The sequence below is a fragment of the Eutrema salsugineum genome, unplaced genomic scaffold (genome assembly GCF_000478725.1).
Source record: "Eutrema salsugineum unplaced genomic scaffold, Eutsalg1_0 scaffold_6, whole genome shotgun sequence".
In the NCBI taxonomy this organism is placed as follows: domain Eukaryota; kingdom Viridiplantae; phylum Streptophyta; class Magnoliopsida; order Brassicales; family Brassicaceae; genus Eutrema; species Eutrema salsugineum.
The window spans coordinates 6,228,461-6,254,464 of record NW_006256547.1 but is presented as its reverse complement, the minus strand read 5'-3'; the positions used below and the strand labels follow the sequence as shown (position 1 = coordinate 6,254,464).

Below are 26,004 nucleotides of genomic sequence, written 5' to 3'. Positions count from 1 at the left end.
GTTGTACGTAGACAGTTAATCAAAAATCATGTTGTAAAATGGAACTTGAAATATAAGTAATAATGAATGACACACTTTGAAGAAGAAGAAAGAAAAGAAAAGACAAAATTCTTAAACACACAAACATATTATATATAATAATGATCCTTACGTGATTATGAAGAAAATTGAAAACTTATCAACTAATTTATCCAACCATACTTTCTATGCATATTGATCTCGCCTCGCGCATGTTTGCCACCATCCCACACTTTTAAATAGATGCCATTTTCTCTGGCTCTCCAATCCCACGTGCCTCCACTATCCGAAGCACTAAACTGTTTAAATGCTGTAAAGCTCTGATGATGTCTATAATTAGGCCCTTGTTTCAACGTACACATGAACCGTGTTGTCCCCCAAATGTTAGTATTAAAAGTTGTGTCCCAACTTTCTCCGGGTTCTAGTATTCGTGGAGCTATTCTGTTGTCTCCGGAGTAACAAGTAAACCAAAGTTTTTTCTTGAATTTAAGTTCATTTGAGATCTTGAATCCGGCACCGTATACATGGCTAATCATGCAGATGCTAAGAACAAATAGAAAGATTGAGAGAGTTTTCATTTTTTTTTTTTTTCTTTTCTAGAGGATATGTAGATGTTTAGATTTTTTGTCGTTTAGATATATAGACACATCTATATTGCAGTATTCGTGCATTTACAGTTACTTGTTGATTTCTCTATTATTATAGGTTTTCTATTAATAGTACGAAGGACCAAGACTATGATTTATGGTGGACAAATATAGGTGTTTGGACTTTTGGGCAAGAGGACCAGTTTCAAGTATTTATTTTTAGCAATAGATGCATGCAGGTCTTGAAGGGCTAAATTAGATGAGAAAAGTCATGGTCGTGGATTGAACAACTGTGAGAGGCTAAATTATCATCTTGCATTATATTAACAACAAATATGCAAGACTTTAATTTTGTTTTTCAAAGTATTTTCAATTGTTTAATGGCCTTGTATATAGTGAGAACGATGGATGTTGCATGAGCTTGGTTTTCTAGACAACTGAAATGGAGTTGTTGTAGATTCTTTGGAGTTGGTGTTCGTTTCTGATGGCACTCTACAATCTAATGATAACTCAGAAGTTTGGTAAGATACATTTCACCGCAAATGCACCGATAAGTATGCAATATATATATATATATATATATATATATATGCGTAATCAAATATACAAGAACCAAAGTTCACATAAAAGGATTTTAGGGATTTGAAATTAGCCAGAAATGAAAGGTTTGTGATTTAGTGACTGTTTAGCAGAGGTTTATGCTTATATATATATATATTTGTGTGGTTTGATGTAATCTCATATAGTCACATTTTAACTTATGGGTGGTAGTGGATTATATATGAGATACTGTTCAGAGCGAGATGTGAGCTAACCACACAGGTTTCTGAACTCGTTTAAAACCTTCTCCTGTCAAAAGTTTAATTACCACATTTGATGACATATATCTTACGTGGAGATTTGAATCGAGTGTGATGAACTGATGATCAAATGCGTTCATTGGTATTCAGCTGACTATATAACTCATCAAATTGTTTCTTTTTTTTTTTTAATATAGAAATGGATTAAAATCATCAAAGATATAGCTCACAAGCCAACATTTAAAAAAAAAAAAGGAAGTAAGAAACCAGTCCAAAATACAGAGATTCAATTTCACATTTGACTTGAGTTTTTATACTCTTAAATAGCAAAAGGTTTTTAAAAGTTTATCTCAGCTTCTGTAAGTATATATAATACCAAATAATAATTAGGAAACTTGTCTAGCTTCAACACAAGGCCTAAATATAACGTAAAATATTTCAAATATGAATAACAAATGACTTTTACAAGCATTTGAAATCAATATGATAGAATTGACAAGCAGCGTTTTATTTACATCTTATAGGTCTCCTTGTTTAGAAACAAAATATACGAAAATGACAACAATCCTTATTACTTAATATAACGAAGAAAAAATATATGAGACTTAATTGGATTATTCTCGATCAGGAGCTTTACTTGCGAGTCAAGTCTGAGGTCGAACAAAGCAACCTTGAAAAATTAGAAACACTCGCCTACGGCATACTTCTTTTTTTTGGGGTAAAACCTACGGCATACTTTTGTTAAAAGCATTTGAGACCTTATTCAATTGTATCACGTATTGGTGAGCGTTTAAGATACTCTCTATGTTCTTAATTAAGTGATGTTTTAGCACTGTGCACACAAAGTAAGAAAACATTTTATTTATATTTTTCCTATACTAAAACTTCAATCTTTTTCATTTTCAATATAATACAACTAATGAAAAAATAATTTGCAGAATATAAAATGTCAAATATAATAAAAAGTTAATTGATTTTACATTACTTATTTGTGAAAAAAAAATCCTTTAAAGCATCACTTATTTCAGAATGGAGGGAGTATACAGCTTATCAACCACTTTACCTGTTATAAATTAAATGATCTTTTATAGCATTTTGAACACAAATTAGTGAAATATTTAATTTTTATTCTTTTTATATTACAATTTTCTTAAATATATATCAATTTAAATATTCTATCCGTTTTGAAATAAGTAATATTTTATGAGAATTTTTTGTTCACAAATAAGTGACGTTCTCACATTCAATGAAAAAATAATGAAAAAATAATCTGTAGAATATAAATAGTCAAAACTAATTAAAAAAAATTAATTAATTTTGTATTGATTTGTAAGAACATCACTTATTTAAGAAAAAAATCTATAAAATATCACTTATTTCAATATAGAAGGATTACTAATGATAAAAAAAAAATTACTAATTTATCCAATCGTACTTTTTATGCATATCGACCTTGCTTTTTGCACTTTTACCGTCCCATACTTTCAAATAGATGCCATTTTCTCTGGCTCTCCAATCCCACTCACTTCCAGTATCTACAGGACCTTCCTGTTTAAATGCTGTAAAGCTCTGATGATGTCTATAATTAGGCCCTTGGTGCAACGTACACATGAACCGCGTTGTCCCCCAAATGTTAGTCTTGAAATTTGTGTTCGAACTTTGTCCGGGTTCTAGTATTTTTGGACCTATTCTGTTGTCTCCGGAGTAACAGGTAAAGCAAAGTTTTTTCTTGAATTTTAAGTTCGTTCGAGATCTTGAATCCTGCACCATTGACATGGCAAATCATGCAAATGCTAAGAACAAATAGAAAGATTGAGAGAGTTTTCATCTTTCTAGAGGATGTGTTGATGTTTAGATCTTTTGTCGTTATCTATATTGCAGTATTCGAGCATAGGTTTCTAATAATAGTACGAAGGACCAAGACTATGATTTATGGTGGATAAATATAGGTGTTTGGACTTTTGGACAAGAGGACCAGTTCAAGTATTTATTTTTAGCAATGGATGCATGCATGTCTTGAAGGGCTAAATTAGATGAGAAAAGTCATATTGTAACTTATGGGTGGTAGTGGATTATATATAAGATACTGTTCACCGCGATATGTGAGCTAACGACACAGGTTTCTGAACTCGTTAAAACCTTCTCGTGTCAAAAGTTTAATTACCACATTTGTTGACATATAACTTACGTTGAGATTTGAACCGAGTGTGATGAATTGATGATCGAATGCGTTCATTGGTATTCAGCTGACTATATAACTCATCAAATTGTTTCTTTTTTTATAAAAATGGATTAAAATCATCAAAGATATGGTTGACAAGCCCACATTAACAACAACAAAAAGGTAAGAAAACCAGTCCAAAATACAGAGATTCAATTTTACATTTGACTTGAGTTTTTATACTCTTAAATAGCAAAAGGTTTTAAAAAGTTTATCTCAGCTTCTGTATGTATAAATAATACCAATAATAATTAGAAAACTTGTATAGCTTGAACACAAGGCCAATATATAACGTAAAATATTTCGTATATGAATAACAAATGACTTTTACAAGCATTTGAAAGAATTAACAAGGAGCGTTTTATTTACATCTTATAGGTCTCCTTGTTTAGAAACAAAATATGCGAAAATGACAACAATCCTTATTACTTAATATAACGAAGAAAAAATATATGAGACTTAATTGGATTATTCTCGATCAGAGAAGCTCAAGAGCTTTACTTGCGAGTCAAATATGAGGTCGAACAATGCAACCTTGAAAAATTAGAAATACTACTCGCCTAAGGCATACTTTTGTTAAAAGCAATTGAGACCTTATTCTATTGTATCACGTATAGTTTGATATTTAACATAGTGGTGAGCGTTTCCTATTCTTTTCATATTGCACGGAGTTTGATTCTTCTAATATATTTTTCTACTTTTATACATTTTCCTATTTATGCAATAACCATTTTCGCTTGCTTTTTTTTGCACTTTTTACTTAAATAATCTTTTAATTTAATTGTTAATCAACATTAGACTTTTTCATGTAAAATTCTTCATATTTAAAGAGTTTTGTTGATATATTTTTATTAATTTAAACAAAAAAATGTTTTAGATACTCTCTATGTTCTTAATTAAGTGATGTTTTAGCATTATGCATAAAAATAAAGAAAACGTTTATATTTTTTATGCTAAAACTTCGATTTTTATCATTTCCAATATAATGCAACTAATAAAAAAAATACAGAATATAAAAGGTCATATTTAATATAAAAAATTAATTAATTTTGCTTTGATAAATGAGAATATCACTTATTTGTGAAAAAAATTCCTTAAAACATCACTATATCATAATGGAGAGAATATACAGCTTATCAACCACTTCTTCTGTTCTAAATTAAATGATGTTTTAGCATTTTGTACACAGATTAATAAAACATTTAATTTTTTTATATACTAAAATTTTATTTATTATCGGTTTAAATACTTCCTCTGATTTGAAATAAGTGATTTTTTAAGAAAACTTATTCTGTTCATAAATAAGCGATGTTCTCACATACTAATGAAAAAACAATCTGTAGAATATAGATTACCAAAACCAACTAAAAAATTAGTTAATTTTGCATTGATTCATGAAAATATTATTTATTTGAGACAAAAAATCTACAAAACATCACTTATTTCAAAATAAAAAGAGTACTAATATATCCAGTCATACTTTTTATGCATATTGACCTCGCTTTTTGAATCTTTACCGCCCCATACTTTCAAATAGATGCCATTTTCTCTGGCTCTCCAATCCCACCCGCTTCCAGTATCTGCAGGACCTTCCTGTTTAAATGCTGTAAAGCTCTGATGATGTCTATAATTAGGCCTTTGTTTTAACGTACACATGAATCGCGTTGTCCCCCAAATGTTAATTAGTATCAAACTTTGGTTCCCAACTTCCTCCGGGCTCTAGTATTTGTGGTTTTATTCTGTTGTTTCCAGAGTAACAGCTGAACCAAAGTTTTTTCTTGAATTGAAGTTCGTTGGAGATCTTGAATCCGGCACCGTATACATGGCTAATCATGCAGATGCTAAGACCAAATAGAAAGATTGAGAAAGTTTTCATTTTGTTTAGTTTTGTTTTGTTTTTAGGATATGTAGATGTTTAGATCTTAATTTAGTCGTTTAGATATATATTCATCTGTATTGCTATATCAATTTCCCTATATATTCTTATATATAGGTTTTCTATTAATAGTTGAAGGACCAAAACTACGATTTATGGTGGACAAATATACATTAGGTATTTGGAGTTTTGGGCACGAGGTCCAGTTCAAGTATTTATTCTTAGCAAATGCATTGAAGGGCTAAATTAGATGAGAAAAGTAATGGATGAAACAACTGTGAATTGGCTAAATTATCGTCTTGCATGTTTATTGACAACAATCATGGAAGGCTATAATTTTGTTTTTAAAGTAGTTTCAATTGTTTAGTGGCCTCGTAAATGGTGAGAGAACGATATTGCCTGATCAGCTTGGTTTTCTAGACAACTAAAATGGACTAGACAATCCAGTTCCAAGTGGCTCTATCAGGAAGAGTACCCGTTTTATGTTTAAAGACTTCAAAACGTTTAACAAACTCCCAATTTTTGCCGTGACTAAAGGTAAGACCACCAGAGCGTCGTACCCCAAAAAGTTAATTGGCATATCAAACCTATATTCATCTCCTCTCTTCACAAACTGGCGAGGTTTGTCTTTGGTTTCCGGACTTACATAACACACAGAGGGTATATATGGTATCCTTTTTTGGGATCGGGAGCGAGTTGGTTCTTGATCACCGCTGTATACCTTACCAATGATGCAGAAGGCCAAAAACAATTAGGAAACTTGATAGATTTTTCATTTTTTTTAGATTATTAGATTCTTGTCATGTTAACTTGTTTTTGTGTTTTCCGTATTATTTGTATTGGTATTTCTAGGTATACATTTTTTTGTCTCTCGTTTTCTATTGATAATTGAGGTGCATAGCAAATACCGGTCGTTGGTTTTTTTTTTTTTTAAGTAAATGAATTTTATGTGGCATGTAAAAATAAATACAAAGATTTTAAGACCCCTTTAATTAAGAAGGTTTTTGTATAAAAAACGATATTTAATAGTTGTTTTACTGTTAAAGTAAGAAGATTATTGTAATATGGAAAAAGAAAACTAATTCTTTCTTATAGATGAAATATGATTTGTTATTTTAACAGCTGTATATAGGGTTTGATTGAACGTATTTGTTTTACCTTGTCACGTTTTGAAAACGTGATTCCACTACTTTTTACCATTACATAAACAATAAAAATGAGAAGGAAAATAATGAAGAGAAATAAAATAATAGGAATATATTTTACATATTTGTACAATTTATGAATGGTGTATTTTCTTAGGAATGAAGATCATCCATTGATCACCATTCATAGCTAGCTACCGATGTTATTTTGTCTCGACTGCAAACAAATGATGCTAAAATTTTGTTTTTGATTAACATAAGTGATGTTAGAAATTTGATACATTCATTTTTTTTTTTAATTCATGGTCCAGTTAGCCAACTTAAGAGAAGGCATATTCCCTTTATGAAAATAGAAGCCATCGTCTTTAGCTGACCAATTCCACTTGGTCCCATCATCTTTTACGAACAATCCTTTGGCTTTATACGCAGTAAAGCTCCCATAACGTTTGTTATAATGAGGCCCTTCTTTAACTACGCACCAGAACTCCGTCGTGCCCCAAACGTTAGTCTTGAATCCGAATATCATAATTTCTTCGAATTTCAGGTATCTTGGACCAATCATGTTGTTTTTCGATTTACAATACGCCATGATCAGTCGTGGTCCGGCCTTGTCTTTGGGATTGAGTTCGTTCTTCACCGTGATAAAGGATCTGTCCCCTTGTACATCGCTGCTAATCATGCAAAGAAGGCCAAAAACAAATAGAAATTTTGAGAGATTTTTCATTTTCATGTTTTTTTTTCTTTTCTTTTTGGATTAGTTTCTTTGCAGGTTAGTTATATTTTCTTGTGTTAATTTGAGGTATGTTCATAATTAGCAAACCTGTATTTTGGGATGCTGACATCAGCTTTATCTATTAGGGAACAAAAATAAACATTTTGATCAATCGGTTCTGATTGTTTCACTTATATTTTTGTTTTTGTTTGAAGTTTTCTGTTTAAAAGAGGAGAATACATATAGGTTTGTTCCGACGAGGGAATACGTCCGCACAAAATGATTTATTGAAAGAAACAGAAACAAAACAAATGATTTACTGCCATTTCTGATTTGCATTCTGAAATGATTTTTTTATTAAAAAATAAAAGCCAAAGAAAATGCATTTAAATTTTATGTTTATGTTTTTATAACTTCGGTTCTACATTTAAATTTTTTTAAAAACCTTCAGAAAAAAGGTGGCAATCATTGTAAAATTATGATTATAATTAGAGATTGTCATTGGATTTAACAGTTTTATCAACAATTTTAAAACTTCTACATATGTTACTGTTTAAGGAACCCATGAACATTTTACATTGATCCGACCCCGACGTGTTGGAAAAAATGTTGTAGCTTTTTAGTTTTTTGTTTGATTAGAAAATCCGGAAATGGAAATCTGTACATAAGTGGGTGAGAGGCATTGTGAGTCTGTGACTGATTTTGTATGTACAAAAAAAAGTCCATTAGTTTCTTGTTAAACAAGAAAAGCACATATACAACCTTGTGGAACCAAACCATCGAAAGTCTTAATCTGTGATATCGAAGTATCTTGGGTTTTCTGGGTAATGGTACTCCACATTCAACTGCAACATAAAAGACAAATATTAATCACTTTAACACGGTGTTTACAAAACGCTGGTCCACACTCAAAAACGCAAATCTCGTAACGTACCTTTCCTTCATCAGAATCTGTGTGGCGTTGAGGAAACACGACTCTCAAGTCGTTGTACAGATAGAATCTCCTCTTCCCATCTGAATCCAACTTCTTCTTTTGACCCGCAGTTTCGGTTTCGTCAGGTTTCTTTGAAGCTTTCTTGGGTGATGGGCAGAGAAACCTCATATGAAGAGCGTACCGTAGAGCACCAGAACCTCCGTTGCATTCTTTGGACGACTTTACACAGCTTTTTCCACTTTCATGTAACTTATTAAATGTATCATCTCCTTCCACTCGATCTAATAAATCACATTCTTTTTTGTCCCCATGTTTACACTTGTCTTTTTCCAAGCTTTTGGCTTTTCCAGTGTTCTCTTGCGTGACTTCATTAGTTGCATTAGATGATCCCAAGGTAACCTTTTGGCGCAAGAACGTCTGCATAATACCAAAAATATACCAGTTCAACAAACCAAAATTAATGTAAGAACGACTTCATTACATTTTGCTTGGAAGTGGCAGACACATCACTTAAGTTATGGCAAAAAATAAAAATGCACAGATAATAAGAAACAAGAAACTTCATCCACAGCGAGTTTCCCGGTCTCTCTGACTATTATTTATTTTCCGAGGCTGAAAAAGGAGTTTTCATAAGAAAAAAGATGTGATATTTTCTACATTACCTTTGTACCGGCAGGCATATCGGTTAAGTCATAGTTACAGAGGAAGGTGTGAAGAGGTGTTTTCTCAGGGTTACTGAGAACCTACAAAAGAGCAGTTCATATAATGAGAGAACATTCAGAGCTTTTTGAAACTCTCTATTAGCAACACTAAGCAACAGTTTAACTTAGCCTACTATATATTCTGATCTTTCTAATCTCCTATTAGACACATTTAGCACTGATATATGTTGGGGATGACAATTACAATTGTTTCAGAGGTGACGAATTTGCTAGAACTATAAGGCTAACTTATCTTCTGGCATTCAGAACATTGATCAGTAACTGCTAAAAATACGAATAAATAATATCTACTGCAACCATCCCTCAGATGAGTTTTTGGCCATACCATTATGATCCAACAGCAATATATAATATATGCGAAATAATAGAGCCAAAATCAAAGAGAAAGAAGATACCAGTTGTATCCGACCCTTCATGGGGATCCGCAGTTGGCTCTTGGAACTCTGAGCATCAGAGCTTATTTGACTTGTTTTCATTTTCTGGCCCCAGAATTTGCTCGATTTAGATCCTCCAGCGAGATCTACGGAGGCATAGTATAGCAAGTGGCAATCATCACCAACACTGGTTACTGAGAATGGAAGCTTTTGTGATTTTGGCGATATGTTTCCCCCAGCAATACTAAGAACGGCAAGAAAACCGTCAATCTACTGTACCAAAAAAGGCAGAGAGAAGTCAAGAGTCTAAATTAACACAAAACAAAAAAAAAGTCATTTTTAACTCAAGAAGCTTAGTTTTGAGTTTATAGCTTTTGCGTAAGTACTAAGAAGGATGGTGATAACTACGACTTTTTCCTTTGGTTGTTGCATTTATACATTTAAATAGACACATTCGTCTGCTATGTCCACTTTACCAGTCCCCATTTATAAAGCTGCACATTTTTCTTTCATAAATGGGGACCTACATCAGTTGAAGAATGTAGCTCTCTCAAGACCTATTAAGTAAGTCATTAAAGGATCAGAGTTGAAGATAAAAACCTGATTTGTTGGCCCACATGACAATCTTCCTGTCAATAGTGACTCCTCGAAAGAACCAACCAGTGACCTCTGAATGGGGCGTCCACTCAAGCTTCTACTGAACCTCTTACATGGAGATGCAGGAGCTGATTCAACGCTTCTCTCCATTGAAAATGATCTCCTAATAGCATATGCATCATCAAACAATCTACGGTCAATCCTTAGTTCTGCTTCTTCACTGATATTCCTCAACTCTTCAACTATCTTCCCTTTTTGGCCACTTCTTAAAGCTTTTATTCTCTCAGAAAACTTCGGACCAAGAGGTGAGAGAGAAAGCGGCGGCGAGGCCGATATATCCTTATCACACGGTAAGGGCTTATTGGGTATACCAGACGTTTCATATACTGGTGAATATAAGCAAACCTCACCTTTTGTGGGTCTGCGAAGGTCTACAGAGTCAAGCAATGGACCATCAGTGAAGACCATGGACGACAGTCTGCCATTGTATGAGGCATTATTCCATTCCCAGCAAGTAGATGTTGTTGTGGCCGTAGGAGAGAGATGCAACCTACCAGCGAGATTAAGCTTTTTGTGATCTTGTGCGACAGAATTGCAGAATCCACTAGAAAGACCAGAATAAGTTATTTGTTGGTGGTTACTACAGCTGATATCAAGCAGGTCACCTCTGAATTTTACAGGGAAGAGAGTATTTAGAGGGGAGAGCACTCGTTTCCTGACTAACGCTCCACCAATATCTACACCTGTAACTCCACCAGTGGATGACAGAGAGTGATCAATACCGCCAATCGTTTGTTTGTTGTCCTGTGAGCTAGTTTCGCTGGATGCAAAACCAACTATCCTTCTCGGTGCAGTTAGACTTGAACTAACCTTATCCGCAGCATAGCTAGTCGATCCATGAGCACTTGATGAGGTAACAACACGAGTGCCATCGAATTTACCCGAATCATCTGTGAACTCCAGAGGCTCCAATGATGTTTTCTTATCAAATTCGCCAATGGAAGAGCAAATGCCTCCCTCGCTTCCTCTGTTAAGGCCATCTGAATCATGGGAAGTGGCATACACAGGCAGGCTTTGCGAAAGGCTGCAACTTGGAGCAGACGAAGCGTCATGGGATTGTTCACTTGACGCGGTCTGTGGCAGACCCATAACCAATGCTCAAAGGACTTTATCAAATAACAAGTTATTACCCTCTTGGCGATTCTGAGATGTGAGTTTCCAAATCCCTACTTATCCGGAAACTACCGAATCCTTGCAATAACAATACTGACTACCTCTATCTCTAGCAGAACAGATTAAATCTAAAACTATGTATCAGTAACAGGCATCCACAACTCGTGCATTGCTTGCCTACTAACCCGCATAAAAGAAACCAAGCACTTAACATTTATTCGACAGTGGTTTATGTCAGAGCATTCTGGAGCTGCATGGAACCTGAGGGTGACGGATACAGAGTTCATTGCAGTTACCCTTTCCTGAAATGAATAAGATGGAGAAAGCGAATCAATTACATATTAAACACAATAAGGACATAGCCAAAGTTTTCAGAGAGATTCTTAAGCTTAAGCATCAACAGAACACAAGTGCAGAAGTCTCAGGCTATTAGGAATGCTAGAAACAACAGATTCCAGTAAAAAGGAGAAGAAATGATCAAACAAATCATGATCCGGAAACATACGCCTACATTATTTTTATCAGGTGTTTGAAGTCTGAAGCAAGAAGAAGAGATCAAACAATACCAGCAATTCAGTCAAAAAAAAAATTCAAAAAAAAAAAAAATCATGATTCAGAAGCAGTGCATTCATAAACCAAAATCTTAACAGTTTCTCAGTTAATAAGTTTCAGGCAATTTGATTGATTAAAAATATATATATAGTTTCAAGCAAACATCACTAGAACACACGTGTCTAAGTATTGGGAAAAATACAAATGATCGAAATACAGCCACAATCTCTTCACAGAAAAAAAAAAAGTGATCAAACATATCGTGACCACAAACACCTTCCGTTCTTAAAAGTTTGGAGCAGATCATGAACGAACGCAACACGATGAACCAGGAATTCCAGGGATAAACAAAAACGTGTGATCAAATCAATCTGATCAATAAATACTTTAAACAAAAAAGCTTCTCAAAGAAGACAAATCCTCAAATCCCCAGAAATCAAAAGCAGCTCATCAACAATCACCATCATCGACACAACATCGTAAACTCATAAAACCGATGCAACCACATAAATCGGGTTAATCAAAATACGAAGAACATAGAAACAGAAATCCCGCAAAAAAAAAAAGTCCGAGATATTATTAACCCAGTGAAAAGACGCACCGATGAAGCAATGGATTAAGAAAAGCCTGTTCAAGAGAACATTTCAGACGAAGTCCAAAATAGGAATCATTCACATAAACCCTCTGGATCGATTAATCAGGATTAGAATCAAACCAAAATGGAACGAAGTAGAAGAAGAAGAAGAGGAAAAGAGGTAAGAAAGAAGAATTCGGGAAGCAGGGTGGTGAGAGAAAGAAGCAGAGGTACCTCTTGGTTCCTTATCTTTCGTCTGTTTATAAACAAATCCCAATAACTCATCACCATTACCATCGCTCTCCTTTTCTTTTTCTAACATTTTCTCAATTTGTTTTGTTATCTCGAGATACGAATTACCCAGATTAAACATTCTTTTCCCATTAATATCTACGGATTTTGACTCTTTTGGTTTTTAAAAACCTCAAATTTGGCAGGAAAAGCAAGACATTACACACGCATTTCTTCTAGTTTTATTACATTAAAAATCTATAAACCTTACCGTTTTTATTGTTTTACCGACACCAAATATTGCGACTCCTAACGAACAGGAAAAAATGGGAAAATTAACAAAAAAAACTATTTAAAACAATAGAAAAAAGACGAGAGACAAGAAAGCTGTTGGGAATTCAGAATGAGCTTTTTTTTTCCTTCACGGTCTTATCCATTAATGGGCCATAGATGTTGGGCCCACATAATAGTAGTAATGGATCAATAGAATAAGCCCACTAGTGGATCGTGATCTCACGTGAGACACCAGATGATTCTCCTCCACCCAAAGCTAATGTCTGAAATAAACGCCGAAACACTAAACTTTATGCAAAATGCTCAATTACTGTCGACGATATACAAGATAATCATATGACCTTAAACCTACAAAAAGATCGACAGATTTTACGATTGCATGAGTGAGAGAGTAATATCGACCTAGAAAGGTCGAGAAGCTTCTTCCATCATTTTCTTCACTCTGGTCAACTTCTCAATTTCTTTCAAGACCTGAAGTACATTGTTTCAAAAACTTTTCAAAATTCGTAATCACAAGTCAAAATGAATAAAATAAATCATAATGCTTAAGACTTACTTCCAAAGCAATTTCTTCCGAAGTTACTGTTTCCAAGTCTTCATATTCCAGCTTTGTAGCTATTCCTGTTTCCAAGAACAAAGCAGCATTAGTCATAAACTGAAACTGTCAAAGAATATATTATGGACTTATGAATAAATGATAAATCCTTACTTTGAAGGGAAATGGATGCATCTGCTGTATCGTAACCCTTTCTTGATTTTTCGTAACTCGCTTTTAGCGCGTCAAACAACTGTGTTCATCCATCATGTGAAAGTCAGTTTCTTTGTAATAACGCCTACAAAAACTTTAAGCAGTTCATAGGAAAAGAAAGAAGAAAGACCTCAGGGGTAGGTTCTGAGTTGAGTGAATCATTCACTTTAGCCGCTATATCCAGAGGAACATCGATCCATATGGAGATCCCGTGTCTTAAAAGTGCACTGTTCAATAAAATGAGAACAGATAGATGAGAAATGAGTGTGTCTGTCTTCTAAAAACTCGAACTGCTAGAGAGAAACTACTGCAATTTATATAGAACATACAGATTTGTCAAGCTCTGGACCGCACCATCTCCAGCGCAAACTACAAGCCGACCCATCGATGATAGCTGCTTCAGCACTTCAGTCTGCATAAACATGATAGAGAGAGACATCATCAAAAACCATTATACGGCATATTAGATTGATTTTAAGTCGATATTTTGTTAGTGAGATCAATCCCCTCTTTCAGAAACAGGATCAAAAGATCGAGTTTACCTCTGATTCCTGAAAAGCCTTCTCATCAGCTTCCTTTAAAGCTTGAGCGGACACATTTCCGCCAGCTGCCTCTGCGATCAAATTATCACTGCCCAATAAGAGCAAACTAAAGTTAGGAATAATGTGAAAGGACTTGGAGGAATATTCAATGTGAATTTTTTTTAATAGGATAAGACGAATTAAAGTGGCAACCCTCTGTTATGGATGTAAAGGACCAAAAGAGAGAGCAGAAAGCTTAACACTAGCGCTCGGATAAGGTAAGAAAGTGGATTCTACAAGTACCTCGTACGTATTGGTAAGGGGTTCCAAAAAAAAAACAATTAAAGCAGACTGAGTCTTTAACCAACTTACAAATGCTTACCTATCAAAGTAGTAATATCGCATTGACTCTGCCAAAAGCTTCCCCAAGTTTTTTTTAATGGGGTTGTTAATCCCTACACCAGATCGTTAAAGCTCAGACATCAATGCCCGTCCAAATGAAGTACACAGTTAGTTTAAAAAATGAAGCGTGCAGCTTAAATACTAGCCAAGCCGGCCTTACCAACCAGAAATATTGAAGCTCCTTTGAGTTCAGGGGCTATGTCCATTGCTTTCCTCTGAATTTCAGATGGAAATGGTTAAACTATGACGAAGCAAAGCTGGTTACATTTGTAAGTTGGTTCTGCGAAAGCTCTCACCTTAACAGCATCGATGGGATCCGAATCAACAACATTGATCCCTATGCAGCAAACAATAAACCGAAAAGACAACCCGTGTGAGCAAATGTATCAAACTTGGTACAAATTTCTTGTTATATAAGCAGCCACTACTCATAGCACTAATGTGAGAGAGAATCAGGACAAAACACAGGAAATATTTGACTAATTGCGCATAAGACATATCGTCGAACACTTGTTATACAAGCACTTGGATATATTGTTCATAAGAGCAAAGTAACGAGTTATATCATTATCTACCAAAAGAAAAAACAAAATTGAAGTTAGAAATCAATCAAGGGTCAGTGACAAACGATTTCGCAAGACTTAGAAATATCTCAATGTTCCAAATTAGAGCTCGAAAGCTAACCGGTAAACGTAGACTGATCGGCGAGACACCGAGACGGAGCTTTACGTCTGTGAGAAGAGATGAGATTAACGGAGGAAGGAGACAGAAACAGTGCACAGGAAGTGGTTCGAGCTTGAGGATAGAACAAGGGAAGCAGACGAGGAACGAATCCAGAGGAAGTTAGAGAAGCAGGCGCAGAGATCTCCATTGACGACGACGACGACGAACTCTTTCTCTCCTCTCTAGTCCCTAGATATCCGCCACGTATGTCTGTATCATCAACTCGACGTGATAATTTTCATTTACCATATCTTCCAGAAATTAAAATAAATAAGATTATGCGTTACGGATATGCTCTTTTTAATCGATTTTTTCTAATATATATTAAGGTTTTGTATGTGATATAGAAGGGATAAAAGAAAGGAAAATTGGAAGGGATTGAAAATGAGAAGGGGATAAAGAACAGAAGCTTCAGATTTACAATGGAAAAAAACAAAAAGAATACGAATTTAACTAAAGAATTATACATATACTGACTACGATATATTCACTTATGGAGAAATCTGATTCTCTACAACCAGCGTTTTGCTCAAACGCGACGCGGCAGCTTTCATCGTTCGATCAGCTTTCCTACTCCTGCATTGATTAATAACCTATGGAGGTTTCAATAAATCCACAGCAAATAAAATCCATTTAAGAATTATGTAACGTTTAGCGTATGCATGAAAAACTGCGCGGATGTTCTCCATTTCAAAAACGTAAATTCTTTTTTAGTCTTTTCACTTTTAGGCATAAATGGCGTTTGAAAAAAAACGAAGACGTAAACATATTTTTGTTGCATCTTACCTCTGATTTGACTGGTTTGAGCAACTCCCCTCGACTCAAGCGGTCGAGACAGGCTCATTGGTGTTAACGGTGGGGACGCTACTCTATCTTCGTTCCTTTCGACCAATCGTTGAGCAACGGCTCTGTGGTTTCGTGAAGGCATAGAGAAGCTTCGGTTATAGGCGCCGAGTGGAGGAACCGGAAGAGGCGAGGCCACGATGTTGGTGGTGGAAGGAGGAGCAACAGGAAGAGTAGTGTTGTTTCTTTCTTGATTCCATCCGGTTAGAGGCGCCGAGTGACCAACCAGACCGGGGGATTTGGCTCGTCTTGGCGGTGGTGCAAAGTGGCCCGGTGGTCTTGGAAGCTCGTGAAGCTCGTTGAGCCTCGGGGAAGAAGAAGAAGCAGGAGGAGGTGAAGCGGTAGGGGAGACTCTCGGAGAAGATGATGAATGAAGATGAGGTTGGGGTACAGGAGGAGTTGGCAAAGGACGAAACGCGCCTGAGGAAATGTCGGTGGTTGTGACCGGTTTCGTTGAGGACGGTTTGAGCGGACCGGAAAATGCATGTCTCACTGCTGCTTGCTGTTGTTGATGATGAAGTGTGTCTGTTGTAGAAGGGCGAGGAAGGCGGACGTAGAGGCTGTTGTTTTCTCCGCTTTTTATTGGTTCTAAAGGAGACGAGTGCCATATATTTCCGGCGCTGGAGTTTGATGGCCTCGGGTTTAAAGCTTGGGAAGCTGGTTTTGAGTACCTTGAATCGTTTGGTGTTGGTAATACGTAAGCATTGGAAGATGGATTCGTCTGTCTCAGCCTTTCTGATAAATCGGGTTTCTTTTCCGGGAACAACGGAGCTGAATGGCTGGTCATTCTGTGCTCGCGGGTTGAAATCGGGTACTCTTCTCTGTGATCAGCATTTACCTAGAATGACCAGTGAAACTATCGCAGTTGAGAAAATTTTGTTACAAAAATATGTCAAATGGTTGAAGAAGAAAGATCAAAGGAAATGACACATACAGCTGCTGCTCTTGTAGCAGAAAGACGAGGAAACGAGAGGTCTGAATCGTCCATCTGGAGGAAAACAGAATAGCATAAGATTATTTCGCCTGAGTCATGTTCTTTGTCATTTTTAAAAGTTGGACTTACCTTCATTGAGCCCCATGGTGTAGAGAGAGAAGCAGCTTCGACCCTCTGTTCATTTTCTCTGTAAGCAAAACTGGGTTCTCCTTCTCTGTTATATTGGCCATCACTATCATCCTCACTAGCTTCCACTTCGTTCTCATGAACAGAGAGATCACAGTCAATGTGTTGATTCTCTGCAGAAACTCGTACGTGATGCTCTACTGCCTCAAGCGATTTCATTCCAGTGTAAAACAGACGCATCTATAAGCATCATAAGAGAGAAAAAGTAAAAAACACATAGGAAGAAGACCAAATTTCCATGAGAAATGCATTACAGAAATTGAGTTTGATCTTTACCTGAGCAGTGTGGTGACGCACTGCTTGTGTGAGGAGACTACGAGCTTGTCCTTCTTTAAGAGATTTTAACCGGAAAATGTACATCGTTGCTTCGTCATGAAACTCATTGTAAGCAGGTCGAGACTCGGGAGGAATATGTCTCTCTCCTTTACTGCTTTTAGCCCTTCCTTTATCTTTCACAAGCGCCATCTCAAAAACATTTCTGAGAAGTTTACAGGTTAAGAAGTTGTTTAAGACAGAGTTTATCAAACTATGAATTAAAAAAATCAGTAGTGAAAACTAACAAACCTCTTCTCGTCGCATTGTTGCTTCATATCCTGCTCATTTATTAAAATAGAAAAGGATGAGTAAGAAAAGTAAAGAGTTTATTGAATACAAGAGTAGCAAAATGTGGTATACCTCAACGGTGCTGAGGTCCTTGAGAAGCGACTCTGTTGGGGACGTAATCGTCTTCATTACATGACTACGCTGAAGAGTAAAAACAGTAACAAAGTAAAATTTTCCATAAACCAGAGATTTTGCAGATTTTATGTTTGCAACAAACAACTTACATATGTGTCAAGAAGTCTTTGGAGCTCAAACTGAACTTTACTCAACATAAACAAGATTCTACCTACATTATAAAAAACAATGTTACAATACAGCATATCATACATACATAGGAAAGTAAAATTCTATAGTGTAGGATAATCTTTAGCGCTTACTACTTTCTTCGTCGTTATGAGGAGCGATTTGCTCCAAACAAGAACCCATCTCTCCCAATGACTCAGAGAACTCTGAAATTTCCCAAGTATAAACAATAAAAGTTAAAAGAATGTTTTTTTATTATGTATATGAGAATACCTAAACACAATTAGCATATTGTATATGAAATGGAATGCTAATTTACCAAAAGCGCTATTTGCAGTGGCAGCAGCTGCAGCGAGTAGTGTATCGTAGCATTTTCTCATGTCTTGCATATCCTGAGATCCACATAGAGTAATGTCTGAAGATTATTATCATAACTATCCAAAATTAAAATTCATGAAACTATCAATCAGCTAATAAATTAGGTTTAGACACCCCCAAAATCTCATATCTAAGTGATCGAGAGAGTTTCTATATTTGTACTTCCAACTCCTGCGAACGAAACGGAGACAAATAGTTCCAATCTCCGGAAAAGCATTTTTCCGGCCAATTAGCATCAGAAACTCGATCGAACAACGAAGAATTTTCCAGACTATCTACCCAAAACCATAAACCCTACTAAAATCTCCACGATTCCGCAAAGAAACCCAAGTTCGTGAGAGAAAAATTTGCGATAATTTCGAAATTAATAAAGCAGGGGGGTTTTACCTTCCCGGCTCGAGCGAGTTCGTCAATTTGTGCCGTAGCCACGAGCTCTCCTTTTTCCTTCGCATCGACCTTATGCGATGTTAATTTCCTTAACCTCTCAATCGAAGCTCTCATCGTATTTTACCCACGAATTGAAATCACGTCAAACTACTTATGAAATTTCCAGTCACAGTTAAAAGAAAAATCCTCTGAGAAATCGGAGATTATATCCCTCCTCGACCTCGGGATCGAAATTTTCAAACAAGTGAGAAGAGGTAAGATGATAGAGGCTAAATCGGAGAAACGAATAAAGAGAAGAAAGAGTGAGATTCAAGTATCGTCCGATGTGTTCAACGACATTGAAGGAGGAAGAACAAACAAAAAAAAAAAGAAAGACCAAAAATATTTCGTCTTCTAAAAAGTTTTGGTCAAAAAAAAACAGATCGAAACAGAGAGAGACGGAGACGGAACCCAGATAACAGCAAGAGGAATGATCCAACGGCGCAAATCTCTCGTTATGATTGTATACGAGTTAGATGAAAGGACACGTGGCGAGATCGTAACGGATAAAAGAGGGAATGGGAAGAAGAGTCAAAAGTCAAAGATTGATGACAATGAAAGAAAGGGATTATCATTATTTGGGTTTGACCCGCCAGTGGGAGGGTCAAACATTTCTTCCCTTTTTTTGACAAGTAATTAATTGTTTCTTTTGAATTACACAAGTGTATTTAATTAGATCATATATTAATTATCCGGAGTTGATTCAATTATGGAAGATTAAATAAACTTCAGCACGACGGAACACAAAACAACTTTAAGAACAATGTGCTTATGAGAAGAAAAAACAACTAAGTTCTACAATAAACATAGTTCTACATTTATGACAAAAAAAAAACTAGGTTCTACAATAAACATGGTTTTACTTCTACGATGCTTGATACATTTAATTAAGCGATCTCTTTAATTTATAGGTGTATTCTTGTATATAAATCACCAAGCTTGTACATCACACAAATGTAAATTTTTATAAGGAAAATTTCAGTAATACATTAGATTACAAAGGATCTCATAAAATCATATAATATATAATATAGGTGGAAATCATATAAATGATTGTAATTTTACGATGGATAAGTAATAACCCGAATTTTTATCTGACCCGAAACCATATCGTGAAGCTTGTACAATACAATCTTCAAGTGTTTTAAAGTTATACAAACTTAGACCCCAAGGTGATTAGAAGACTTATCCAGTTTTATTTATCTGACCCGAAACCATATCGTATAGTAAGTAAGGTTCGACACTCCTACACTAAATGGCCCATGATGAACCGAAATATTTGGTTTATCACCAAATAATGTTTATCTCTATTAGTTAGCTAAGATCATGTTACAACATAATTTATTAGAATGTAGATTGTATATAGTATACATTCATGTAGCTAGATACTGGGCTCGGTTAAGGGCTCTGGAATTGTCTGGTTTATATTCTTATTTAAGATTGTAATTGACCGGTTTATTCTGGTCTACTGAGCTTGTTCAGCATATATAGTTTGTAACAAACACTTTTACAGAATAGTGAGAAATTGAGTTTTTCATAACAAATTCTCTTTGGAAATCGATTAACTATCAGAGACAATTTCTGCTCGATTTTCTCTGAGTACTACTCTTCGATTCAATAGAGGAAGCGTGAATCATACGGTATTTAACAGCAACACGCATATCATTCTCCGATGAAACGATGGTAGGTCACTTTTTTCCTTGTACTATATTTTAGGGTTTTCTTAAACTTTAATCTCCAAAGCTCAAAACCAACTCATGTCTTTTGTTTTTCGAATTTTTAACGTTTTGACAGCAAAACAAATGATGAGAGTATGAGAAATCAAGATGTTGTGGATGCGGACAGGATGAGTGAGTTACCTGAGGCCTTGCTCCTACAGATATTGTGTCTACTTCCTATGAAAGATGCCATAGCCACAAGTGCTTTGTCTAAGCAATGGCAGTCTCTTTGGAAGATGATGCCTAAACTCAAGTTTGACTATCGAGATCACAAACATGAGCTAGGGACGTTTTCAAATAATGTTTGCACGACTCTGCTTTCTCACACGGCTCCGGTTATACAGAGTTAGCATTTCAATGTTCGACTAGATAGATGTAATGCAATGGATACTGGGATCTTGATGCATTTGGACTCCATGTTCGTAAACTGGTACTAGAAGTCGAGTACCAATCTGGGCAAATTTACAGATTTCCTAGAACCTTGTATAACTTTAAAACACTAGAGACTTTGCAACTCAGGTTTAACGTTCTTATAAATGTCCCTTCTACAGTTTTTCTTACATCCCTTAGAACTCTGCACCTTCACTATGTGAACTACAAGGACTTTAAATCAGTTCTTAACCTTTTGTCTGGATGTCCTAACCTTAAAACTCTGTCGGTGCATCGATATCCATGTAGCAACACCGTAAAGACTTTCACTATTGCGGTGCCATCTTTACAGAGGCTATCAATTTATAATAGCAATGGTGGACAACAAGATTGGGGCTATGTGATAAATGCTACTTCATTGAAATACTTGAAGATTAAAGGGATTTGCGGTCTTGGGTTTTGTCTGATTGAGAATGTGACAGAGCTCGTGGAGGCAAATATCACTGATGTCTCTGATATTTTCAACGAGAATCTTGTAGGATCTCTAACTTCAGTCAAACGTCTTTCCTTGAGAATATCGCCCTTGAAGGTAAATTTTAATAAGGTTTTCTTGCAATTAATTACATTGCTTTTGTACTAATACTAATACTTCATTCATAGGTTAAGTTTCCTACGGACAATGTATTCTATCAGCTGGTGCATTTGGAGCTACATGCATGTAAAGAAGCGTGGTTTAATCTACTTACCCTCATGCTCGTTAGTTCTCCTAAATTGCAAGTCCTCAAGCTCATCAATGTAAGCAATTGTTCATCTGTCATCCATTTTTTCAAATCGGTTTTAGGTTTTAACGCTGATCTAATAATTAATTACGTCTATTGTGTTTTCTCTCACACTGGTGTCAGCAATGGCGTTGTGAAAAAAAACGTGTTGCTCGTGGGGAATGGAATCAACCAAATAATGTTTCTGAATGCTTGTTGTTTCATCTTGAGGCATTTATGTGGAAAGGTTACAAATGGCAACGAGAAGATGAGAAGGAAGTGGCGAAATACATTATAGGGAACACAAAACGTTTGAAGAGAGCAACTTTCTCCTCAAGACGCATCAAGCCTAGTGAGAGAGTTGAGGTGGTCAAGGAGTTGGAAAGTGTGGTCAGGGCTTCAAATTCATGTAAGCTTGTGTTCGAATGAAGAATATGTATTAGGAGAGTCTTTGCCGGCTTGTTGTCACATGTAACTTTCACTGTGGTCTTAATTCAACCGGTTTAAAAGGGATTTATATTTGTCTTGGATGTTGTGTTCGATCTACGTTTAAACTTTTGAGAATTATGTGAGAAAAAAAAAAGAACTAGCTCAGAGTGATACAAATTCAATCTTGTGGTTTGAGATTTTGATGGAGCTGTAGCTTGTTGGCATTTGGATGATTTTTGCATATCCTAGCTTCTTTTGTCTTCTTGGTTTTCATCGAATAAGGTATATAGATTTTTGGTCCGACCAATGAATTCTCGTTTTGTGAACAATACATGAATACGGAGTGTAATTATGGTTTGCGATAGTGTTATCCATGTGTCATATATATGCACCAGATTCAAATCTGCATGTGTCATAGCCCTTTAATTAACCGCGTTTAGACAACGATTCTTAATAAGAAGCTGCGGTAGAAATTAGAGTTGGAGGGATTAGACGCTTCTTGACTTGATATTGTTAAACATTCTTTTAATCTTCATACCCACTGCTTCTTGTCACATATTTTACATAGTATAAAGATATTTTGGTGTATAATTGTTTATATTTACTAACGACTTTGCTTATATAATAGTTCTAGTTTGTGGTGTAACTGATTTATGATCATATATAGTAAAGTTGTTTCATACTCGAACGCAAAAACAAAATACTGCAAGCAATGTGAAGTTTATACCCGAATATGTGATTGCATTTACTTTACAATACCTTGCTTTCGTCTGTTATGCACTTGTTCCGTGGCAGATCATCAACGAGGAGGTCTACACATATCATATTTGTATCAATATCAATTAAATCTAGTTTAGTTTCTACCGAAAAAAAAATATAGTTTTAAGAGTAAACAAACGAACTTAACTGTCATCATTTTAAACTGACGGATATGGTATTTTCTGTAACAATTTCATACAACACGACTTTTTGAAGGAAAAACACGATTTGAGTCCTGCGTAATAAGAAGCAAATTGTTCTTTTGATCTCACTTAATTGTACTCCCTCCGTTTCATATGTCATTTCTGACACACAGATTAAAAAATTAAGAAAATATACAAATATACTCTTAATTAATATATTTTTATAACATTTAATTACAAAGACTATTATCTTTAAATGAAGAATAAAACAAGAAATAAGAGTAAAAAGTTACATTAAAAATGGAGAATGATATTCTTTTTTAAACAAAAAATGAAATCTAAAACGATACTTATAATGATACAGAGGTTTTAAAAAAGATGAAATCTAAAATGACACTTATAATGATACGGAGGGAATAATATTTTAAAAGACAAAAACAATTTATGTTAAACAGAGGTTATTTTTTTTAACAAAGGAAAACAGAGGTTACAGAACCATTAATGAACGAGACTGAGAGGAAGGAGAAGCAGAGCAATCGGCGCATTAATGCCGAAAACAAATGCCATTAATTTTTTTTTCTTTCACCTTCTTCTCCCTCTCCTCCTACATTTATTGCTCTCTCTCTCTCTCTCCCTCTCTCTGCCTCTCTTCTCTTTTTTTTGTTCTACGTGCAATCCAGAGCATTGAATTCATTGTCAGGCCGTAAATTTTCAAAAACTCTCAAAAAGTCAAGGAACACGACGAACATACAGAAACCCATGACCGATTTACCAATTTCTCTAATCTATGGTCAAATCCTCAACATGGGTTAATCTAAAGACACAACCTTTAATCATGGGTTCGATCTGATTTCGCCGTCTAATCAAGATTTTGATTCTAATCCCAACTCGCTTATCTCACATCTTAGTGTTTCTTCTCTTGCCCTCCAATTCCCAGTGACCTTGAAGCAGAACAATGATTAAGGGATGTGGTGGATTCATTGAACGGTGATGGTGCCGATGGAGTTTCACGGGTAGGGTTGGGTTTTGGTGGAGGAGCTGAACAAACTGGAATCACTGATCTAATATGAACAGCTGGAGCCAGTTTCTGATGGTTTAAGCCTCCTGCAGACATTCCGGAAATCGGCCAAAGCTTACTGTAACAGTTTCTTTCCACTGATGATGATGATGATGATGATGATGATGGATTAGTAGACAAAGAAAACGATTTGATCATTATCTCTGGTTTAATGACATCTGAGCTCTGTTTCTTCCCTGCATATTCTTGAGTCTTCTCTAGCAGTGATTTAACTTTGGATTGTTGTTGTTGGAGATTTGTTCTTGAAGGCCAGAATCTCGGTGGTAGTGTTTGGTGATGTTTCAATGATGATGATGGTGATGAAGCTTCATTGGTATACAGATTGATCAATCTGAGTTTCTCACACAACAAGTCTCTTGTGGTTGTTGTGTCTTGGCGAATTGTTCTTCTTCTTGACTGATTTGGTTCTCTTCGTCTCATTTCTTTGGGTCTAAATCTTGAGAGGACTCTTGCAACTATCTCTTGTTCTTTCTCTTCACCTCTTTTCTCTCCAAGGAAGTCCAAGCTTGGCACTGTGCAGCAACAGTTTGAAAATCAGAGAAACAAGATTGGATTTATAAAGTTTCAAATGGAATTAAAAGTTTGACATTGGAGGTGTAGTTTTAGCTCACTTTTTCTCAAGGAGAACCAGGCTGCAATGGCGGCATTCTTCTCAGCTTGCTTCTTAGTCTTTGCTGATTCTCCATGAAAAATCATTCCAGCAAGCTCCACAGTGCAAGAGAATGTTGGGATGTGACCAGGTCCTGATCTCACACTTGTGTAAACCGGTAGATCAAGACCCGCTCTATGTGCTGTCTCTTGAAGAAGATTCTTGTAGACACCAGTCTCATCCTTAGAGAACAAACCAAACAAAAAAGGGACAAAACATCATCAGATTTTGAAAAATATGATGAAGGATGAGAAGAACTTTGCATGTTTTGAGGAAATACTTACAAGAACTCTAGCTGTTAGAGACTTTGAAGGGCCCTTGGAAGAGAGAGCATTTAGGGCAACTTCAGCAGCTGAATGCTCAGCTTGTCTGAGAGTGGAACAATAAGTGGGGCTTTCAAATATTTCACCATTGAAGTTCACAGAAGCTTTGAATCTTGGAGCGTGATCTGGTCCTTCTCTTGTGCAAGTATATGATGGGAGGTTGAAACAGCTTCTCTGTGCAAGCTCTTGCAGCTGATTCTTATACATTTGTTATCTCTGGCTGTGACAAAAGCAGAGAGATTGAGAATTTGAGAACAAGAGGAAAGAGTAGTAAAAAACTCTCAATGGGAAAAACACAAAATGATACCCAACTCTATCCCTGAAATCGAGAATCTATCAAGGGGTTTAACAAGAAGACAAAGGAAACCCACCTGCTAAAATTGGCATTTAAGATTTGGTGTCTCTCTATAATTAAACAGAAGAGCTTGTCTCTATCATGTGATGGACTTAAGGCTCTACAGTGTTCGAGAGAAAGAGAAGTCGCAAAATTGCAAGAAATCCACTTGTAAAATTGCAATTGGAAGGTTTTTGGTGTAATGAGTGTCTGAATGAGAAAAGCTTGGGGCTCTGATGTTAAAAGGTGAATTTAGACGACAGACAGAGATAAAGATGAAAAGAATAGCTTCAGAGGTTTTAGAGCTCTCTCACATGGTGGTTTCTATCACAACTAAGGTTCCTCATTAAGAGGAGCAGAGGCCTACTAAATGATAACAGTGACATTTCAATTGAACTATGGTCCATGTTATATGTATATACATAATATGTCTGTGTATATAACACTGATGAAAATCTTATCGATTCCCTTTAAGATACTGTCTTTATGATCTGATGTTTGTGTGAAAGCTTAGATTTTTTTTTTCATGAAATTAATTTTGTCTCCATAATTCAAGGCTTTAATTATACATTTGAACATTTTATTGACTGTCTTTGACTCAGCAGAGACCTTAACACACTCTTCTTC

General features: G+C 35.7%; 8 protein-coding genes and 1 pseudogene across 9 annotated transcripts; 1 reads left to right on the top strand and 8 right to left on the bottom strand.

Moving 5' to 3' along the window:
• Positions 1–182: 182 nt before the first annotated feature.
• On the bottom strand, positions 183–596 carry LOC18012427 (S-protein homolog 16). Its single transcript, XM_006395452.2, has one exon. It carries the CDS (start codon positions 594–596, stop codon positions 183–185), a length of 414 nt encoding a protein of 137 aa, XP_006395514.1.
• A 2,225-nt stretch (positions 597–2,821) lies between these two features.
• On the bottom strand, positions 2,822–3,233 carry LOC18012200 (S-protein homolog 16). The gene is given in 2 exon segments (XM_024151804.1): positions 2,822–3,133; positions 3,135–3,233. Coding segments are annotated over 2 exon segments (411 nt in total).
• A 1,854-nt stretch (positions 3,234–5,087) lies between these two features.
• LOC18012199 lies at positions 5,088–5,481 on the bottom strand (annotated as a pseudogene).
• Positions 5,482–6,942: 1,461 nt separating this feature from the next.
• LOC18011514 (S-protein homolog 21) lies at positions 6,943–7,371 on the bottom strand. Its single transcript, XM_006395449.1, has one exon. It carries the CDS (start codon positions 7,369–7,371, stop codon positions 6,943–6,945), a length of 429 nt encoding a protein of 142 aa, XP_006395511.1.
• Positions 7,372–7,960: 589 nt separating this feature from the next.
• On the bottom strand, positions 7,961–12,526 carry LOC18011513. Its single transcript, XM_006395448.2, has 6 exons — positions 12,313–12,526; positions 9,990–11,461; positions 9,411–9,659; positions 8,956–9,036; positions 8,294–8,710; positions 7,961–8,204 (listed from the first exon to the last, which is right to left on the bottom strand). Exons 2-6 carry the CDS (start codon positions 11,133–11,135, stop codon positions 8,148–8,150), a joined length of 1,950 nt encoding a protein of 649 aa, XP_006395510.1. The 5' UTR covers positions 11,136–11,461; positions 12,313–12,526; the 3' UTR covers positions 7,961–8,147.
• Positions 12,527–12,904: 378 nt separating this feature from the next.
• On the bottom strand, positions 12,905–15,466 carry LOC18011925 (probable inactive shikimate kinase like 1, chloroplastic). Its single transcript, XM_006395445.2, has 11 exons — positions 15,166–15,466; positions 14,778–14,818; positions 14,642–14,696; positions 14,462–14,534; positions 14,101–14,188; positions 13,888–13,970; positions 13,689–13,785; positions 13,520–13,598; positions 13,367–13,431; positions 13,213–13,281; positions 12,905–13,073 (listed from the first exon to the last, which is right to left on the bottom strand). The coding sequence occupies exons 1-10, from the start codon at positions 15,350–15,352 to the stop codon at positions 13,213–13,215; spliced, it is 837 nt and encodes a 278-aa protein (XP_006395507.1). The 5' UTR covers positions 15,353–15,466; the 3' UTR covers positions 12,905–13,073.
• A 134-nt stretch (positions 15,467–15,600) lies between these two features.
• Positions 15,601–19,145, bottom strand: LOC18013271 (uncharacterized protein At2g33490). Of its 2 annotated transcripts, none has more exons than XM_006395442.2 (11): positions 18,779–19,145; positions 18,333–18,405; positions 18,148–18,219; positions 17,995–18,056; positions 17,843–17,911; positions 17,732–17,760; positions 17,444–17,645; positions 17,111–17,347; positions 16,982–17,035; positions 15,991–16,885; positions 15,601–15,797 (listed from the first exon to the last, which is right to left on the bottom strand). In XM_006395442.2, the coding sequence occupies exons 1-11, from the start codon at positions 18,890–18,892 to the stop codon at positions 15,790–15,792; spliced, it is 1,815 nt and encodes a 604-aa protein (XP_006395504.1). In that variant the 5' UTR covers positions 18,893–19,145; the 3' UTR covers positions 15,601–15,789. The 2 variants fall into 2 exon arrangements, with proteins under 2 accessions (XP_006395504.1, XP_006395505.1); XM_006395443.2 differs by having other exon boundaries at positions 15,601–15,780.
• Positions 19,146–20,489: 1,344 nt separating this feature from the next.
• On the top strand, positions 20,490–22,091 carry LOC18013270 (putative F-box/FBD/LRR-repeat protein At4g13965). The gene is given in 5 exon segments (XM_024151785.1): positions 20,490–20,500; positions 20,612–20,934; positions 20,937–21,493; positions 21,565–21,699; positions 21,807–22,091. Coding segments are annotated over 5 exon segments (1,311 nt in total).
• Positions 22,092–23,459: 1,368 nt separating this feature from the next.
• LOC18012583 (double-stranded RNA-binding protein 3) lies at positions 23,460–25,840 on the bottom strand. The gene is made up of 3 exons (XM_006395440.2): positions 25,005–25,840; positions 24,683–24,902; positions 23,460–24,583 (listed from the first exon to the last, which is right to left on the bottom strand). Exons 1-3 carry the CDS (start codon positions 25,248–25,250, stop codon positions 23,898–23,900), a joined length of 1,152 nt encoding a protein of 383 aa, XP_006395502.1. The 5' UTR covers positions 25,251–25,840; the 3' UTR covers positions 23,460–23,897.
• Positions 25,841–26,004: the final 164 nt, after the last annotated feature.